Raw genomic sequence first — 18927 nt, forward strand, 5'->3', positions numbered from 1 at the left:
TATATGAAAATGTATGGATTCAGCAAATTCATAGAAGTAGGAAGTAGATCAGTGATTGCTTAGGGCGTGGGGGAGAGGATGGGACAAAGCTGACTGCTCTTGAGCATGGGTTTTCTTTGGGGGGGATGAACATATTTAAAACTTGAACTGGGGTGGAGTTTGCACAATATGAGGAGTATACTAAAAGAACTGAATTGTACACTTTAAATGGATGAATTGCATGCTCTGGATTATAGTTCACTAAAGCTATTTATTTATTTATTTATTTGGGTACCAGGAATGAACTCAGGGGCACTCGATCACTGAGAAACATCCTCAGTTCTATTTTGTATTTTATTTAGAGACAGATTCTCACTGAGTTGCTTAGCACCTCGCTGTTGCCGCTGTTGCCGAGGCTGGCTTTGAAATTCCAATCCTCCTGTCTCGCCTCCTGAGCCTCTGGGATCACAGGCATGTGCCACGGCTAAAGTTATTTCTAAAAAATTCTAAGAGGAAGGCTGGGGGTGTAGTTCAGTGGGAGAGCCCTGGCCTAGCATGCATGAGGCCATGGGTTCAGTTCTCAGCACTACAACAGCAAATAAAGAAAAAACACAACAAATATGAGGAGAGGGAGTGAGCAGGTATATGGAAATAAGACTGGTTGTGGGTTTGCTAAATGTTGAAGGTGGGAGATGACTATGTCTGTATTCATAATGCTATTGTCTCCATTTATTTACATTTTGTGTTTTCTGAAATAAAAATTAAATATAACATTTCCTAGAGTGCTCCCAAGTGCTCACCCAAAAGTTCCCTGGCCTCCCCCAGTTCATGTGCCCAGAAAGGAACATCTGTCCTCTAGCCAGGGTGTGGCAAGTATTTGACATATAACCTGAGTCCACTGGCAGCTTTCACTGTCCCCCCTTCCATTGACCACAGTGTTGCAGACACAAGAACTTGGCCAGCGCTGCCACAGCCTAGCCTCTGGACTAACAGAGGGCTCTGCTAGGGTGGTCACTCCTCCCTGGTCCCTCCTCAGATGGCTGACAACTCTTGCCTCCTCCTCCCCTCTCCCAGTGGGAACCACCTTGTTCTTGTCACTGTTGAACATCAGAGGGAGCTCACAGTAGCGCAGCTAGGATACCAGTGGCCCAGCCCTTTCCTTGGCCTTGGACCCTCTCTGTCCCCAACAGACCCTCTCTGTCCCTAACAGACCCTCCCTAAGGGCAAGCACAGAATAAGCCACCAAGGCCCTTAGCTCCCTCACTGCTATACCCAGTGGCTCAGTCCTGCTTTTCTTCCAAATATCTTCCACCCCCACAGTGCCTTCCGGGCCCTCCTTCCTGACAGTTCCAGTAAAGACGGATTCATCTCTGATTCCAAATGAAGTCAAGTTGCTTCCTACAGGGCTCCTGAATCTTGGGCAAATGAAGGGACATATGTGTCTAGGCACTGTGTCAGGGCCCTGGAGGTCCCCAACAATTAAGAAGCCCTGGTGCTCAATATGGTGGGATGTGCTTGTAATCCCAGATACTTGGGAGGCTGAGGCATTGCAAGTTCAAGGCCAGTCTCAGCAATTAGCAAAGCTCTAGGCAACTTAACGAGAACTTGTCTCAAAATAAAAATTTAAAAGTTCTGGAGATGTAGCTCAGTGGTTAAGCATCCTTGTGTTCAATCCCAGTAACAACAAAAAGCCCTGGAGAGGCACTGGAATGTTCTACAACACTGAGGCAATGAGTTCATCCAGTTAGGTGGATCTGCCTGATGGCTCACATCTCTGTTGTCCCTTTTAGCCAAAGTCTAGGATTACAGGAAAGGTGGCCTGACAGAGAGAAGAATGGAGGAGGACTCAGAGCTGGGTTGAGACAGCGGCTTTGGAGGCGGGGCCCCATGGCAAGTGGTAGAAGCAGAGTTGCCAAGGCTTGATTACTAGTTGAAAGTAAGGGCTAGGGAGAATGTTTCCAGGTTGGGGGACCACGTAGAATGTGATGACCTTAGTTGGATAGGAGATAAGAGGACCCAGCTCAGGTGTGACTGTTGAGATGGAGATACCTACAAATGTCTTGGGGGATGTGAGGGACACAGCTGGAGTTGGGGGTCTATCACTAAGTCAGCAGTACATAGTAATAGAGGCCACTGCAGATATGGTGTCTCCATCTAGGGCTCAGCGATAAGGGGACCACATGGCCCAGTTCCCTTTTACACCTGCTGTCTGGTGTCTGGGTTATGCCTGTTGTCCTGGCAGGGCAGGGAGGCAGTGAGTACCTCCTTTACTCTCTAAAGCATCCCAGTTTGGATGACATATGGTCACCCTACTCAAGAGAGACCCTATAAGGTAGAAAGAAAAATGAATCTAGGGTACAACCTTTCCATTCACTGGCCTTTTTCACCACTTCACCCTTCTATTCCCTTCTTAGAGCCCTGTATTTTCACCTTTCTCTCCCTCTACCCCCCCTTTCTTTCTTTTTGTACTGAAAGTTGAAACCAGAGGTGTTATGCCACCAAGTTACAATCCCAGACCTTTTTATTTATTTGCTTAGGACTTCACTAGATTGCTGAGGCTGGCCTGGAACTTGTAATCCTCCTGTCTCAGTCTCCCAAATTACTGGAATTACAGTCATGAGACACTACCACCAGCTTGATTTCTTTATCCTTTCTGCCACCTATCCCCTTCCCACTTCCCTGAGAATTACCCCACCCACCCCAGCCCCAAGATAAATTGGATCCCCAAGGTACCCCAAATCACTGGGTTGGCTGAAGGGAAAGAAAGCCTTCCCCTGCGGTTGGTGGGTGAGGGATGGTGTGGAGGGCAGGTGGCATGGAGTGGCAGCCAGCCTTCAGTCAGGCTCTGCTCCTTAAAACTCTGTGTACCTTGGAGCAAAGCACTTCCATTCTCAGAGTCTCGGTTCCCTCTTGCAACAGGTGGAGATGGGGCCAGTGATACAAAACATCTCTTTTCCTGAGAAGTTCTCAAGCTATATGGTGACATTTCTCTTGGGGTTCAGACCGGATATTGTCACCTCAGAAGGGAGGGTTTCGTATGTATGTATGGCCCTCCCGAGGGTCCCCAGGCTGAGGACTAGAGTCAATGGAGCCCTTGAAGGATCAGCCAAGGTACACCAAGGCCCACTTCTTATTGGTGTAGCATTGTGGGCCTGCCCGCTACAGTCCTGCACCAGCCACTGACCACCTGCAGAGGGCGCCGCAGACACACCGAGGGCGAAGGGGTTCTCTGGATGGGTAGCGAGGCCAAGGCCACACCGGCAGCTTCTGGGAAGGGCTTCCCAAAGGGAGCACTGGAGCTGGAGCCTAAAGGGGTTGGAAGGAGGAGGAGACCAGGAAAGGAAGAGCAGGCTTGGGGATGTAACTCAAATGCATACCGACCTGGGAGAACTGACCACTGGTTACGAGATCAAGCCTCAGTTTCCTCATTTATAGAATGGACCCAAGGACTAGTGAAAACCGGGTAAGAAGGCGCCAGGAACTCGGAAAGTGGTCTACGAGGGAGGAGCAGCGGTGGTACCAGGCAATGAGATTTGCAGTCAACCTGGTTTCAAGTTTTGACTGTCACCTGCTCCTACGCCTCAGTTTGCTCCACGGTGAAGTGGGAACCACGAAGCTGCCTCGCTCGGCTCTGCGAAGCTGGACGCTAGAAGCAGGAACCACTGATCGGTTCGCAGCCCCCGAACTCAGAACAGGCGTTTTGGGTAATGGAACAGGATCATCTCGGGGGACTTCTCGTGTCACAAGGGGCGCGGCATCCCTTCCAGGGGGTAAAGGGGACCCAGACATATGCCGCTGGGAAGGGGAGGCCGATCTCCACTCCGTCGCGCAGATACCACTTCGGAACTTCGTTTTCCTCCCAGCCCCCCCATCTCCCGGTCACTGGCTGTCACCTGGGTGCCGGGGAGCGCCTCCCGCTAGCGGCCGGAGGGGGGCGGGCCTTGGCTTCAGGCGCGGGCGGGGCGAGGGGCGGGGGCGAAGGGGCCGACCGAGGAGGGGGCGGGCGCCCCGCGGGAGGCCGGCCACGTGACGCCCGCCGCCCGGCGGGGCTGCCTACCCCGGAGCGACGCGGCGGCCCCAGGAGGTTGCGGCGGGCGCGGAGCCCCGGCCGCGCGGGACTGGCCGTCGGGGCCCCGGGACGGCGGCCCCGGGGGCGCCCATGCCATGGAGAAGCTGGCGGCCGGGCTGGCCGGCCTGCGCTGGAGCATGGGCGCCTTCCCGCTCGATCTCATCGTCAGCCGCTGCCGCCTGCCCACGCTCGCCTGCCTCGGACCAGGTACCCAGGGGCCTGGGGAGCGGGCCTGGGGCCCGTGGGGGAAATCCCGGGGCTCTGCTGGTGCTGGCGGCGCCGCTTGGAGGATTCGGTCCTGGCCCTCCCGGCTCCCGAGGGCTGACCCCACGCGGCTCCTTGAGCGCTTCCCCAGGACACCCCGGGCCCACGAGCCCAGGATCCGCCTCCTAGGCCCCACGGACCGGCACAGGACAGAAACCCGGGACAGAGTCCAGGACCGAGTTTTCTGGCCCCTCGGAAGCCCGGAGTGCAGTCGAGCCACCGCGCCCGTCCCGTCGGTGCACCCCTTTCCCCGCTGCCCCTTAGCCCCCGCCCTGGCCGCGCCCCCCTCGTTCCCTTTGTCTGTGGCCTCCCACCTCATCCTGCCGCATCCCTTGGGCACCTTACTCCGTCTTTCCCCCTCTGGCACTCCCTAGTCCCGTTTGGCCCCTTCTAGGACTCTTTCGGCACCCTCTTCTGGCATCCCGGAGAGCGGCCTCCGGTGCTGCGGACGGACGGGCTACCTTCCGGAGAGGCCCGAGTGAGCGGGCCCTGCCGCCAGCATCCCCCCAAGATCCTTCCACCTCCCGACCTCTGGACCCACTTCTCCATAGGACCCAGGGTCCCGGGCTGTTCCGCTGATGGGACCGTACATGGGGGCCTGAGAAGGGACGCCTGGAGGTTGCATGGATCGAGGGGACCGTTTGGGGGAAGAGGGGTTGCTTGGCTGGGGGAGGGGCGGGAGCTGGGGCTGGCTGCCAGGCCGGGGGTTTTGTGTGTGAGAAGAATAGGGGTTTGGCCCGCGTTGGCACACTCGCTTCCCTGAATGCTAATAGGGCTCCTCTGCTCTCCTTTCCGCCGGCCCGGCAGCCCCTCCTCCGACCCACAGCGGCACGGAGTGGGATCAGAGAGCGTCAGCGTGTCCCTGAGCACTCCCTAAGAGAGCACACATGCCGGGGCCGCCTGGTTGTCCCACTCTTGTTCTCGGGATCGGTACTGATGGTCACCCTGTGATCCTGAGACTGTCGGTGTCAGCAGCAAGGCTGTGTGTGTCTGCGTGTAAATGGGATATGCTGTTCTGGGTGCTTCCTGGCTACTTCCCACACAACCTCTTGGTCATCTCCCCTGCCTGGGCGCTTTTTCTGAGCTCCTCAGTCTAATAGAGCTGCTTGGGGGCTCTGTTGGCACCTGTCTTGTCTCCTGCTGTGCACCCCATTATAATGGTCAGTTTCTTGTCCTCAGCTGCGAGCTCCTAGAGGGAGGGCATCTTTGCCTAACAAAGGTTGTGGATTAAATGAAAGAATAAGTGAACAATGGTGTGGTGGCCCTGCGGTTTTGTCAGTGTGTGCCTCTGGCTGTGTTCACCATTAGAGCGTGAATGTGATCAGATTGTGTGTCCTTGAAGGTCCCTGTGTGCCTCTGCATTTGGGAGGGACCCCATGGTGGCATCATGAATTTGAGTGATGTTGTTTGGGTGACAAGTACCTGTCTCTGTAGGATGTTGTGATTGAACTGTTGGTGATCATGACCTATGGCTCTTGGTGTATGTCTGTGTGGCTTTGGCCTGTGTTCCTACAGAAGAATGGGAGGGGCTCAGCGGAGCTCCAGCAAGAGATTGTAGAGTTCAGAGCTTCTTCTGACCCAGGAGGTGAAGAGTTGAGTAGGAAGACTCAGGTGACACCTTCTCTGTAACACACACACACACACACACACCAGTAGGAACACTACAAGCCTTGAATACCACTCCCGTCCTCCCACCCCCAACTTAATGGAGGCCACATATTTTATGGAGGCTGAGCCATCAGAGTAAACCATTTCCCGTCTGGCTGACTGGCAGAAATTTAGTAAGTTGTGTCTGAGGGGACTGGGAAGGAGTAGTGCCCCACCCCCACCCCCACCCTGTCCACCAGCTGCAGCCAGGAGATGCCTGCCCATCAGCCTCCTGGAAGCTGGGCTGCCCGTCCTGCTCCCCTGGAAACCGTTGCTGGGGTTGCAGCCTCCTGGGCTCAGGCCCTTTCCAACTCCAATGCCTCAGCCCCAGTGCTGCTTTCCTGGACTGGGCTTTTAAATCTGCCCCCCTCCACCCCCTTATGAAGGGCCAGGAGAGGAAGGACTTCTGTGAGATGGGGTATGGTATGGGGGCTCTTCCCCTGCCTTTGAAAGGGCTTATAGCCTATGCAGTGGGCTGAAAGGCTGTCCATGAGAAAGCCCGGAATCAGCTCCTGTAACACTGCCATTCTCCTGACCTCAATGACCTGTGGCTCTGAGGAAGTTCTCACAGCTGGGACCCACAAGGGACAGTCCCTTCTCAGTCCTCTCTACTCCCCCAACAAGGCCCTCCTTGCCTGCCTGGCACTGGCTTGGGCACCAAGGGTCCTACTGGGGTGAATTTGCCTGGTCCTGAGCTTCAGCGCCCATCTCCAGTCCATCTTTATCTCCTTCACTCCACCCCCAGCCCAAGCCACTGTTCTACTCTTTTGAGTCCCCAGACACTCTCTGTTTAGTGCCTCAAACTTGCTGTTCTCATGTCCCAGGAGGCCTGAGGGCTCTTGGAGGGCAGAGGCCGGCTGTGCTCATCCTCTGGGAGTCTCCAGCTCCTCTCAGGCCAGGACAGCAAGCACTCCGTGATGAATGAGGGCCTTGGCTGGGCTAGGGGGGAGGCCCCATTGGGAGTCAGGGCTCTGAGAGGCTCAAGCCTGACTCACAGCCGAAAAGCCACAGCTGGCATCCACCTGTCCCTTGAGTATTGCTGACCTGGATGGGGATCAGATCATGGGGAGTTGTCACCAGGCAGGGTCTTGGTCTGAGGAGTTCACCCTGCTTGTTTTTCTGCCCCTCCTAACGTTCCCTCTTCCTTTCCCTCCTCCTCTGTCCTTCTTTCTTCTCCCAGGGGAATATGCTGAGGGCGTCAGTGAGCGAGACATCCTGCTCATCCACTCTTGCCGACAGTGGACAACGGTGACAGCTCATACCCTGGAAGAGGGCCACTATGTCATAGGGCCCAAGATCGACATCCCCCTGCAATACCCAGGTGTGCCCAGCCAGGGACAGATGACATAAAGGCTTTGGGCTGGGGGTTGGGAGAACAGAGGTAGAGGGGAAGCTGTTGGTGATCACCTTTCATTGAAGCTGCAGAGGTGAGCGAGGAAGGACATGGCTGGCAGGGTGGTAGTTAGGGTCAGGGTGGGAGTTAGGGCCAAGTGGTGTCCCTGTTGTCCTGTGGAGTCTTGGGTTCTGGAGAGGTGGCTCTCAGGTTTACAGACCATTGTTCACATTTTATTTTAGAATAGATTTTTTTTTTTTTTAGAGAAAGAGAAGAGAGAGAAATATTTTTTTTAGTATTTTTTTTTCTTTTCAGTTTTCGGTGGACACAACATCTTTATTTTATTTTTATGTGGTGCTGAGGATCGAACCCAGCGCCCCGCGCATGCCAGGCGAGCGCGTTACCACTTGAGCCACATCCCCAGCCCTAGAATAGATTTTAAGGTAATGATTAAATCACTACAAATTAAATCTTACCCCTAATTGAAGGCCTTCAGTGTATGCCTTGAGCTGCCTCATTAACCTTTTTTTTTGTGTGTGCAGATCCCCATCGAAAAGATCTCCTGCCAGGATCTCAGTATTGTCCAATCACAACCTTCAGAAACCTAGCGATCCCTGTCAGCGTTGATTCTCTTTTCCTAGCTTTTGGGTTAAACTCACTGCTTTCCTTGATTGGCTTTATAAGCAAATGTTAAAGCTTTGAATTAAGGATTATACTTTTATGTCTTTTATTTATGATGGTGATTGAATAAGATTGTTTGCTGTGCACTGTGGCGCACACTGTAAACCTGATAATTTGGGAGACTGAGGCAGGAGGATTTTAGGTTCTAGGCCAGCCTCAGCGACTTAGGAACCTGACAACTTAGTAAGACCCTATGTCAAAATAAAAAATAAAGAAGGCTAGGGATGTACTTCAGGGATAGAGCAGCCCTGGGTTCAATCCCTAGTATTTGGGGGGGGGCAAAGATTTTGTTTGAAGAAAGGGTTCTGCTGACAGCAACAAAAGCAGCCCTTTCATTCTGCAGATGATGAAATCTAGTACCTAAGGAGGACAGTGACCTTCCCAGGGTCACACAGCAAGTAAGGGAAGGTAAAGGCCAGCAGCGAGGTGTCTTGACTACTGGACTGGTGCTTGCCGCACAGTGCCAAGAATGCAGGGCTGTCGTCCCTGGTGTGGGAGGGATGAGAGTCTGGTGGTCCAGTCCTAGAGTGTCCCATTTGAGCCAGGGTGTGACAGCTGTTCCAGACCCTGGGTTGAGCACTGTTATTTCATCCTTACACTTGTGAGAAAGGGGCACGTCCCTTAACTTACCCAAGACTGAGACTCCACATCTTCGGTAGCTAGTCCTGTGTTTTTCACTGCAGTGTGACTTCCCAACAAAAGCTGAGAACCTTTTGAGCTGGAAAGTCTTGCAGTCCCATTGACAGGTGCCACTACCTCCAGCAGCCTCCCCTTGATTTGGGACAGGGCTAAGTAAGCCCTTTTCACAGACTTCAGCTCTTTACCACGCCCCCACTCCCGCGTGGGGTTGCTACTTCAAAACCTCCCCACACTCAGGAAAAGGTGAGGAAATTATCCCAGTGGCTTCCTGACTTTGGGTTCTGCCCTGACTGCAGGCTTTGGGGGCCGCCTGGACTCAGGATCTGGCAGTAGCTCCGGGAGAGGTATCAGGTCTTGGAATAAAGCAAAGGCTGGGTAAAGCCCTCACTGACAGAAAAGTGACTTCAGCAGGGACTTCTTTCATTTCAGTTGCATGACTAAAACTGGGAAGCCAAGGTACAGAGTCTTCCCGGGAATTATGGGCCCAGGGGAACCTCAACCCTGTCATCTGTCTCTTTTGGTGCTCCCTGCAGGCGTGAGTAGGGTGGGCGCCATAGGCGACAGCTGGCCTACCGAGGGTGGCCGCCCCAGCCCGGCCTTCCCGCTGGGCCTCTGCGGGGTGGGCGGCCTCGGGTTGACGGGTTGACGAGTTGACGAGGAGGCTGAGTGCAGGCCAGGCGCCGAGCCCTCCGGATGAATTAGTAATGGTGCTCCGAGGGCAGGGCGGCCGGCTGCGGACCGCGGAGAGAGCCACGGCCAGGTGGGGGAGGGGAAGGAAGAAGAGGGAGGGCGAGCCGGCGACGCTGCCTGGTGACCCGGGTCTCCACTGCGGCCCTCCGAAGTCGGGAGGACCTGATTTCGCTGAGAGAATCCCCGCTGAGGGGCTGCGCGTCGTTCCCAGGGGACGCCCCTTCCCCAGCATTGCCCGAACTTGTGCCCTGCGGAACACTGGGCAGGTGCGCGGGGTGAGCCACGAAGAATGCTTCCATTTTACAGACGGAAAACTGCAGCTGGGGAGATTAGATAATTTGCCTAGGGTCCCACAGCTGGTTGGTGGCCGACTGATTCTAAAAACGTGCTTCACCCACCGTATTCTCATTTCCCCCCTTTCTATTTGCGGTTCTGGGGAATCGAACTCGGTCTTTCGCGCTAGGCGAGCGCTCTGCCACGTAGCTACACCTGGGGGTCTTTGTTGAGCTGGGGTCAGCTGCTGGGGGAAGGGGCGGTGAAAAAAACCTGCTGCAGCCCCCAAAGTGCTTCAGAATGGAAGGGCGGATCAGCGCAGCTCGAAAGTGTTCTGGGAAGAACGGGGCAGGGATTAGGGGCAGGGCGAGGGAGGCCAGGGTGGGACAATCCCTAGAGCGGTGGGGACCCTGCCTCCCTTGTGGGGAGAGGCTGGAGAGGAAGCCTCAGTGGGGAGGAGAAGGCTTCCAAGGGCCGAAGCATCACTCCCAGGAGGTCTCTCTTCCTTCCTCCCACCAGTAATGACCGGTGCTGAGCGGCCGAGGGGGGCGGTGCTGGGTGCCATGGTTACATCGATCTTCCCTGCCACATCCTCCCTAGGCTTCAGTCCAGACTTGGCTCCAAATCTCCCCACAGGGGGCAGCGAGCATTTCTCCCTGCTTGACTGCTTGTGGTTGGGGCGGAGGTTATGTGTGGATGGATATGGGGGAGGTGCTACGGATGAAGGGGACTGCTGGCTCACGGGTGGTAAGGTAGCAGAGTTCCTGCTTCCTGACCCCAGCACCCTCTCCCCATTTAATTTCTCTCTCTCTCCTTTTTTTTTCTTTCTTTTTTTTTTTTTTTTTTTTTTTGGTACTGGGGATTGAACTCAGGGGCACTGGAACATTGAGCCACATCCCCAGCCCCAAGCCTTATTTTGTATTTAGAGAAGGTTCTCACTCAGTTGCTTGTCGCCTTGGCTATTGCTGAGGCTGACTTTGAACTCGTGATTCTCCTGCTTCAGCCTCCAGAGCTACTGGGATTACAGGTGTGGGCCACCATACCCAGCTCCCCCTTTTAATTTCTGTTGCCCTCTGGGGCCTTGGCACTTCTGAAACCTTTTTCTTTAGCATCCCAGGGAGTTAGGGCAGGAATAGGGCTTCCCCTCCCAGCCTGCTGTCAGGAATGTCTCTTACCTTTCCCTTCTCTTTCTTGGCTTCCCTGCTTGCTTTCTCTCCCAGCTTCTTGATGCTGTGCTTCAGGCCCTGGCCCTCTACTCTTCATGGCCTGTGACTGGAATATCTTAGTCTAGGTCTCTGAGTGAACTTTCGGGACTTCAGGACCCTCCTTCAACACATACTGTATACAACATTGTGCGTCCATGTTAGGAGCAGTGTGGGCATTCTTCTAGGATGTGGGTCCCCCGAGGGTCCCTGAGCTACTCTTCCCTGAGCCATCAAACTTGACAGCTGAGGCTGACACCTGTGCACTGGTATTTACTGTTGTTCTGAATAGGTGTCCCCAGGCTCTGGGCTCTCACTGGTGATGCTGTTCTGGAGGTACCACCTAGAGGCCCCTTCCTCCGGCTTCCAGAAACTGCCCCACAACATTCTCACTTCTGAGCTGAGTATCCTTTGTCCCTTCCTTCATCTCTCCTGTCATTTGAATCTGAGGAGTCTCCCTTCCAAGTATCCCCTGGTCTGGTTTTTTTGTTTGTTTGTTTCTTTCTTTCTTTCTTTCTTTTTTGGTTGTTGTTTTTTTCTGTTTTCTGGATCTTTTCCAGAACTTGTTACTGAACTGTTTATCCAACTGGTCTTCTGTTCATCTTAATAGAGTTCACCTGGATCATGGTCTATCCTTGTTCAAAACCTTCCTTATTTCTTACAGAATAAAGTTCTCTTGCCTTAGTACAGCATCCAGAGCCCTTTCAAATACAGTTTCTTTCTACTCTTCCTCCTGTCTTCCCTTCAGGCATGCACAATTTGGGGCAGATGACCTGTTTGTGTCCCTGTCTTGGCTTGTGCTGTTTGTCATGTGGAATGCCCATTCTGTAAAATCCCTTTCATCCCCACCCTTTTTTTTTTTTTTTTTGTAATGGGGGTATTAAAGCAGGGGCTCTTCCAATGAGGTGCATCCTCAGTTTTTATTTTTTTTTTAATGGATACAGTATCTTTTTATGTCTTTATTTTTATTTATGTGGTGCTGAGGATTGAACCCAGTGCCTCACAAGTGTGAGGCAAGGGCTCTACCACTGAGCTACAGCCCCAGCTCTCCAGTTTTTGGTTTGAAATAGAGTCTTGCTAAATTGCTGAGTCTGACCTCAAGCTTGTAATCCTCCTGTCTCAACCTCCCAAATCATGGGATTACAAGGCCTATGCCACTGTGTCTGGTGCCTTTGATTCTTAAGGTGCAGCTAAGTGATCTCCTCGCCCTCTCTTGGGCAGATTTCTTCCAACCCAGCAGTCCTCTAGCTCTTTTGTCATGAGTCTGGTATAATACCTGTCACATCCTGCTGCCATTAAGTACTTATTGGCTCACCCACTGTGTCTGAATTTCTTGGGGGGCAAAGTTACACAGAGTTGTTCCCCTTAAAGAGTCTAGCATGGTGACTGACAAGCCTCAGGGATCTAGAGCCCAGCCAGATCCTTGTCTTAGCATCTCCTCCTGTCTTAGCTTCCCCAGCTATTGGGATTACAGGTGTAAACCACCATGCCAGGCAAGGGCTGTGTATTTTGCTGACTCAGCAGATGTGGGTGCACCATTAATGTTTGTGTCATAAATATGTGAGTGAACTGTGACAGAACCAATCACCAGGAGGACTAGAGACACCTCGTCTTCTCTCCATTTGTTGTTCGCTCACCTGTATCAGACTCATTCTATAAAGACTGGAAGAGGCCATGTATCCAATGGCAGGGTGGTTCAAAGTGGTCCTTGTGCTTATGTGGGTGGGCACATAAAAGATGTGTGGCCAGTGACGTGAGATAGTTTTCATGAAGTGTCAGCGTCACAGATTAGCATCACTTCTTTAAAGTCTGTCTGCTGGGGCATCTGCTGAGTCAGCAAAATACATAGTCCCTGCCTGGCATGGTGGTGTATACTTGTAATCCCAGCAGCTCGGGAAGCTAAGACAGGAGGAGATGCTAAGACAGGAGAAGATGCTAATACCAGGATGCTGGCTGGGTTCTGTTTGCTCACCTCCTCCTTTGAGGCTTGAGCTAGATGACCCTCCCCCTAAACCCATGCTAGAGCACACCTCCTCTTCTGCCCACCTGAGTTCCAGAGGGACTGGCTGAGATGAACGTAGCAAGAAGTAGGGGCCTAGGGGGCTCTTAGGATGCAGGCCTCAAGGAGGCAGGCCCCCAGCAATCTGTATCCCCCTGTACAGGGAAGTTCAAGCTCTTGGAGCAGGCCCGGGATGTGCGGGAGCCGGTGAGATACTTCAGCAGCGTGGAGGAGGTGGCCAGTGTCTTCCCTGACCGCATCTTTGTGATGGAAGCCATCACTTTCAGCGTCAAGGTCAGTCCTCCCAGCACTGTGCATAGTGCCCCTCACCATGGCCCCCTCCCTCAGGAACAACCCTGATAGTGACTGGAGAGTTGCCTTTAGGGTCTAGGAGGGAGAATGGCTTCTGGGAACTCATTGAGGGCTTTTGGCACAATCAGACCATGTCTGAAGAACAGGGCCTAAGGACTTCTTGGGGCAGGTGGTGTAGCAGGAGTGGTTTGGGGGAGGGTTATGCCATGACTTGGAGACACTTCAGGAGAGCCTGTCCTGGCACTGCAGCTGCCCTAGCACCCTTGGCATGTGTGGGGTATGGCTGTAGTGGGCACACAGTGCAGAGTCCTAGTCTCTGTGCAGCAAGCTCTTCTCTGATAATAAACCCTTTATTTCTTTCTTCTCCTTTTTGGTACTAGGGATTAAACCCAGGAGCGCTTTACCACTGAGCCACATCCCCATCCCTTTTTTATTTTTTTGAGACAGGTTCTCATTAAGTTGCCAAGGGCCTCAAGTACTTTGCTGAGGCTGACTATGAATTTGCTATCCTCCTGCCTCAACCTCCCACCAGCTGGGATTACAGGCATGGGCCACTACTACCGGCCAATAAACCCTTTACTTATCCATCAGTTCATTGCTCTTCACAGCCCTGTTGGATGGGTGGGACATTATCACTCAGATGGCAAAGATGATGTAGTAAGTTTGCTATTTACTGAATGCTTTCCCTATACGTAAAGCCTGTTCAATCCCACAGCAACTCTTAGAAGTGAGAGTTATCATATGAGGTAACTCAAGGCCCCCACAGGCAACCCATAAGGTTGCAAAGCCTCCACATGGCCTTTCCAGGAAGGGGCATGGGTTTCCTGACCTTCCGTCCAGTGCTCTTGCTCTGGTTCAGTCCTGGGAGTGCTGCTCTCCTGACCTGGACAGCCCTGCGTGGCTTTCCTTGGGACCTTGGCCAAGCTTGGCCTTGTCTGTGGGATTCCCCAGGTGGTGTCGGGCGAGTTCAGCGAGGACAGCGAGGTGTACAACTTCACACTGCACGCGGGCGACGAGCTCACTCTCATGGGCCAGGCGGAAATTCTGTGCGCCAAGACCACCAAGGAGCGCTCGCGCTTTACCACGCTGCTGCGCAAGCTGGGCCGCGCCGGGGCGCTGGCCGGGGTGGGCAGTCCGGGGAGCGCGGGAGCTGCGGGCGGCGGTGGGGGTGCCAGGCCCATCAAAGGCAAGATGCCCTGCCTCATCTGCATGAATCACCGCACCAACGAGAGCCTGAGCCTGCCTTTCCAGTGCCAGGGCCGCTTCAGTACGCGCAGCCCGCTGGAGCTGCAGATGCAGGAGGGCGAGCACACAGTGCGCGCCATCATCGAGCGCGTGCGGCTGCCAGTGAACGTCCTGGTGCCCAGCCGGCCACCGCGCAACCCCTACGACCTGCACCCGGTACGGGAAGGCCACTGCTACAAGCTGGTCAGCATCATCTCCAAGACCGTGGTGCTGGGGCTGGCGCTGCGCCGGGAAGGCCCGGCGCCTCTGCACTTCTTGCTGCTCACTGACACACCGCGCTTCGCGCTGCCGCAGGGCCTGCTGGCCGGGGACCCGCGTGTCGAGCGTCTGGTGCGCGACAGCGCCTCCTACTGCCGGGAGCGCTTCGACCCGGACGAGTATTCCACAGCCGTGCGCGAGGCGCCCGCCGAGCTCACCGACGACTGCGCCAGCCCGCGCCGCGCGCGCCTCTGCCTGCCTGCGCCGCGCGCCCCGGGGCCCGCGCGTGCACTCGGCCCGCCCCTGCCCGCGCCCTCCACAGACCGCGACCAGGAGGAGTACGTGAGCCCGGACTGGGCAGGTGTGCCCGAGCCCGCCGCGCCGCCCGCCGAGATCCCCTATGAGGAGCTGTGGGCGCATCAGGCTCCCGAGAGCCTCGCGGAGGGCCGCGCCCGGCCGCCCCCAGGGCCAGACCTCATCTGTTTTGGAGCCGCGGGGTCTCCGCGTTGCGAGCCGGAAGCGCCGCCGCCTCCAGTCCCTCCCAAATCAGAGGCGGTGAGTGAGCCTCCTGGGACTGAGGAAGGTGCTGCCAGGAGGGCAGCTTCGTAGCTGTATCCTCAAAGGAGGCTGCTGAGCTTTTCATGATGACCCTGGAGTGCGTGACAGAGGGTGACAAAGGAGTGCGGGGAAGGGAGAAAAAAAACACTCAAGAGTATTTGTAGGAAGGGATACCAGGGGACGTGTTATGGGAGGTGTGGGAGCAAAGGTGCCAGCAGGCCCCCAACCTCAGAGATTTTGGGCGTGTCTGGAAAGTGTCACCTGGAAGCTTCCGGAATCCTTTAAGTCATTTAGTAAAAAGAAGGTCCTGTGGTGAAATAAGTTCAGAAAATGTTGAGTGTGATTCTTAGCCTTCATCTCTTTGCTTGAGAGTGGTGGCATATTAAAGGCTCTGAAAAGTCCTGCATTAAGGAAACTTGATTGTTTCTTTTTAAAAGAAACCATTTAAAATTTTTTAAATGTTTATTTTTTAGTTGTAGTTGGACACAGTACCTTTATTTTATTTATTTATCTTTATGAGGTGCTGAAGATCCAACCCAGAGTTTCCCACGTGTGAGGCGAGAGCTCTACTGCTGAGCCACAACCCCAGTACCTCATTTTAAATTTTTTTAAAATATATTTTTAAGATGTTGATGGGCCTTTATTTCTATTCATTTATTTATATGCAGTGCTAAGAATCGAACCCAGTACCTCACACATGCTAGGCAAGTGCTCTACTACTGAGCCACAACTCCAGCCCCAAGAAACCTGTTTAATACAGAGTTTCCAAAGCTTAATTGTCCACAGAACATTTTCCCTACCCATAATGCCATTAACATCCCAGGAAGTATTTGATCTATAAGAAAGCATAGGGAGGTGCTTTACCTATAAAGAAGGGATCCAGATGGCAGTGACTTTTGTTTACCTTTGTTTCCTCTATCACACAGTTTTCCTCTTTTTCTTGAGAAAGGAATATGTCTGTTTATCTTTCCTTTTTTTTTTTTTTAAATCTACTTACAGGGGAATAGGTGTGTACTGTGGCAAAAGTGTGTGGATGAAATAGGCAGGGGTGGTGAGTGGCTGGATGGGTAGTTGGGGTGTCTGGCAAGGCAACCTCTTGGCAAACCTGGGCAAAGTGTCAGTCCCAGACAACCCTCTCCCAGCTACTTGGAAAAGGGAAGTTATGGGGTGTCAGTTGCCTGTGACAGTGGAGTCATGGCTCTCTGCCTACAGGTGAAAGAGGAGTGCCGCCTCCTGAATGCACCCCCTGTGCCTCCCCGGGGTGGCAGTGGCCGGCTCTCAGGCAGCCCCCCTGTGCCGCCCCGCTTCCCCAAGCTGCAGCCTGTCCACTCACCCAGCTCCAGCCTTTCCTACTATTCCTCTGGCCTCCAGGATGGGTGAGTCCCTCCCTTCTCCTGGTTCCTGGGTTCTCCTAAGGTGCATCAAGGGAGGGGAGGTGGGGAGTGCTAAGAAAAGGTAGGAGGTGTGGCTTGTGACCTGCCCTGTCTCTTCCTCCCTCTGCTCCTTTCCTTCCTAAGTGAGGAGGAGGGTTTGAGAGCAAGACTCTGGTTCTTTCCTGGGACTCCTGCAGGAGTGCTACTGGCTAGTTTTCAAATTTTACTTAATTTTAATTTCCCACCTGTGTTTTCTGTGTTGGGGATGCTGGAAGAAAGAACAGGGCAGTCCCAGGGGCCTCAGCCTGGGGGCTGGTGTGCTGGCAGGACGTGGGAATGACTGACAGCTGTGGTCTGCTGCCTTGTGTGTGACCCCTTCCTTATTGCCTTGCTCTGCCTTATGTGTTTTATGTGTCGTGTCTCTGCTACAGCACGGGTTCCCGCAATGGCAGTGGCTCCCCGTCACCAGATGCCTACTCCCTCTATTGCTACCCTTGCACCTGGGGAGATTGCAAGGTGGGCGAGTCCTCCAGCCGCCCACCCCCAGGTCCTCTGCCCTCCACAACCACACAGCCCAGCCAGGCCTCTAGGGCCCTTGCAGAGCCCCTGAGTGGTCGAGCCCCCTCCCTTTTGGGGGCTGACACCCCAGTCAAGACCTACCATGGCTGTCCACCCCTGTTCAAGCCCTCCCACTCCCAGAGACGCTTTGCTCCCTTAGGAGCTCCCAACCCCTTCTCAGGGCCCACCTACCCAACAGGCCCTCCTGCCACTTCTTCTGGGCCCACAACCTCCTCCAGTGCCTTGGCTACCTCCAGCCCTGCACATTCCCCAGGCCCAGCCTCCCCAGGCCAGGCCTATTCAGCTGCTCCTCCCTCTTCTCCCTCATCCTCCGAGTGGCAAGAACCAGCCCTGGAGCCCCTGGATCCCTTTGAGCTAGGGCAGAGCAGTTCTCCAGAGCTCGGTTTGCTGCGCTGCCAGGAGCCCAGAGTCATGGGGGCACCTGGGCCTGGACCCTGCCTTTCGCCACTTGGACCCCCTAAAGCCTTTGAGCCAGAAGGTTTGGTGCTGAGGCAGGTCCCTGCCTCACTGTCACCAGCTGCTCTGCAGGGGCCTGAGGCAGGAGGAGCCCGACTCTTTCTTACCCCAGGGCGGATGGAGGGTCCTCCTGCCAGTCCCCGGGATGGAGCCCCAGGCTTTGGAGGCCGGGATGCTCCCTCCTGGCAGCCCCCTGCAGACCTATCTGCGCTCTCCCTGGAGGAGGTCTCTCGCAGTCTGCGCTTCATTGGGCTCTCTGAGGATGTGGTGAGCTTCTTTGCCCGAGAGCGTATTGATGGAAGCATCTTTGTGCAGCTCAGTGAGGATATCCTGACCGACGACTTCCACCTCACCAAGCTGCAGGTCAAGAAGATCATGCAGTTCATCAAAGGCTGGAGGCCCAAGATATGAACTGCCCTGCCAGTCACTGCACTATTGGAATGCTGGCTCCGAGGCTCTGGGGACTAGTCGTCGGTCTGCCAGGGACAGAGCACTCTGAGAGGCAGGGCTGCCTGTGGGAGAATCTTTCCAAGACTAAGACTGATCGGCAGCACTCAAAGTTACCAGGAGAGACACTTTGGGTGGTCTTCTGGGCTCAGATCCCTGCAAGGGGACATCTTGCCTTTGTGCAGAGTATATGGGGAGGGGGTTGGAGGCACATTATGTACCAGACCTGGTGAAACATTTGCTGTGATTTTTAGTGGGGAGGATGGTGGTATGTCAAGAGGTGGCCTTCACAGTGATGGGACACCTTCCCCTGCTCGGCAGCAATCCTTCACAATTACATGCTTCTCAAACCTGTAGGTTCAGGTTAGAGAGAAGGGCAGATGGTCCATAATTTAAGCACAAATGCCCCAAGTGCCCGCTCTCCTATGTGCTCTGTGGGTTTCTGGCCTGTGGCTGACCCAGAGTTAGGGGTGAGATTTGTGTCTCTGGGATGCCCTTCCTTCTCTCTGCTTTCCCATGATATAGGTGCCTGGCCCTGAGCATAAGTTCAAGTACAAGCCTGTGTCACAGCACCTCAGAGGCTCCACCCCTGGGTTCTTGTTCTGGGTGACAACTTGGGAAGAGCACAGCTCTGCTGCTGACCTATCTAGTTAGGGAGGCAGGTGTTCCCCAGTGCTTTCTAGCCCCAGCTCCTGCTCCTCACCACAGCCAGCCATCCGTCTTGTCAGGTAGACTTGTCTCTGAAGACGGCTTTGTGGAAGAGCAGGTGGATTTCGGTCAGCTGTTCCTTCTTTCTAGAGGCAAGCAGTGGTCAACCACCCCACATTCCTGCCAGTCTCCTGCCCCCAGCATTGGGCTCTGATGGACATTTAGTGTCCTTCCCTGGTTTTCTGTCACTGGCATAGGAAGTTAGTTAGGTGAGAGAAAGGAACGGGTAGCTTTGGAAAACCTGCCTTTCACTCCTCCTGCTCGCCTTCAGGTAC

The 18927-nt window shown here is 54.3% G+C and overlaps 1 protein-coding gene across 1 annotated transcript; it reads left to right on the forward strand.

The window, feature by feature from the left end:
- The first annotated feature begins 4143 nt into the window (after window positions 1-4143).
- On the forward strand, window positions 4144-18231 carry Garem2 (GRB2 associated regulator of MAPK1 subtype 2). The gene is made up of 6 exons (XM_026407478.2): window positions 4144-4255; window positions 7140-7280; window positions 12940-13070; window positions 14040-15086; window positions 16302-16465; window positions 16894-18231. Exons 1-6 carry the CDS (start codon window positions 4144-4146, stop codon window positions 17906-17908), a joined length of 2610 nt encoding a protein of 869 aa, XP_026263263.2. The 3' UTR covers window positions 17909-18231.
- The last annotated feature ends 696 nt before the right edge of the window (window positions 18232-18927 follow it).

This window comes from Urocitellus parryii, chromosome 12 (assembly GCF_045843805.1).
Source record: "Urocitellus parryii isolate mUroPar1 chromosome 12, mUroPar1.hap1, whole genome shotgun sequence".
NCBI lineage: Eukaryota > Metazoa > Chordata > Mammalia > Rodentia > Sciuridae > Urocitellus > Urocitellus parryii.

Coding starts and splice junctions, on each gene's coding strand:
- Garem2 (XM_026407478.2), top strand. CDS start 4,144: ATGGAGAAGCTGGCGGCCGGGCTGGCCGGCCTGCGCTGGAGCATGGGC. Junction 4,256..7,139: donor GCTCGCCTGCCTCGGACCAG/GTACCCAGGGGC, acceptor TTCTTCTCCCAG/GGGAATATGCTGAGGGCGTC. Junction 16,466..16,893: donor TCCTCTGGCCTCCAGGATGG/GTGAGTCCCTCC, acceptor TCTCTGCTACAG/CACGGGTTCCCGCAATGGCA.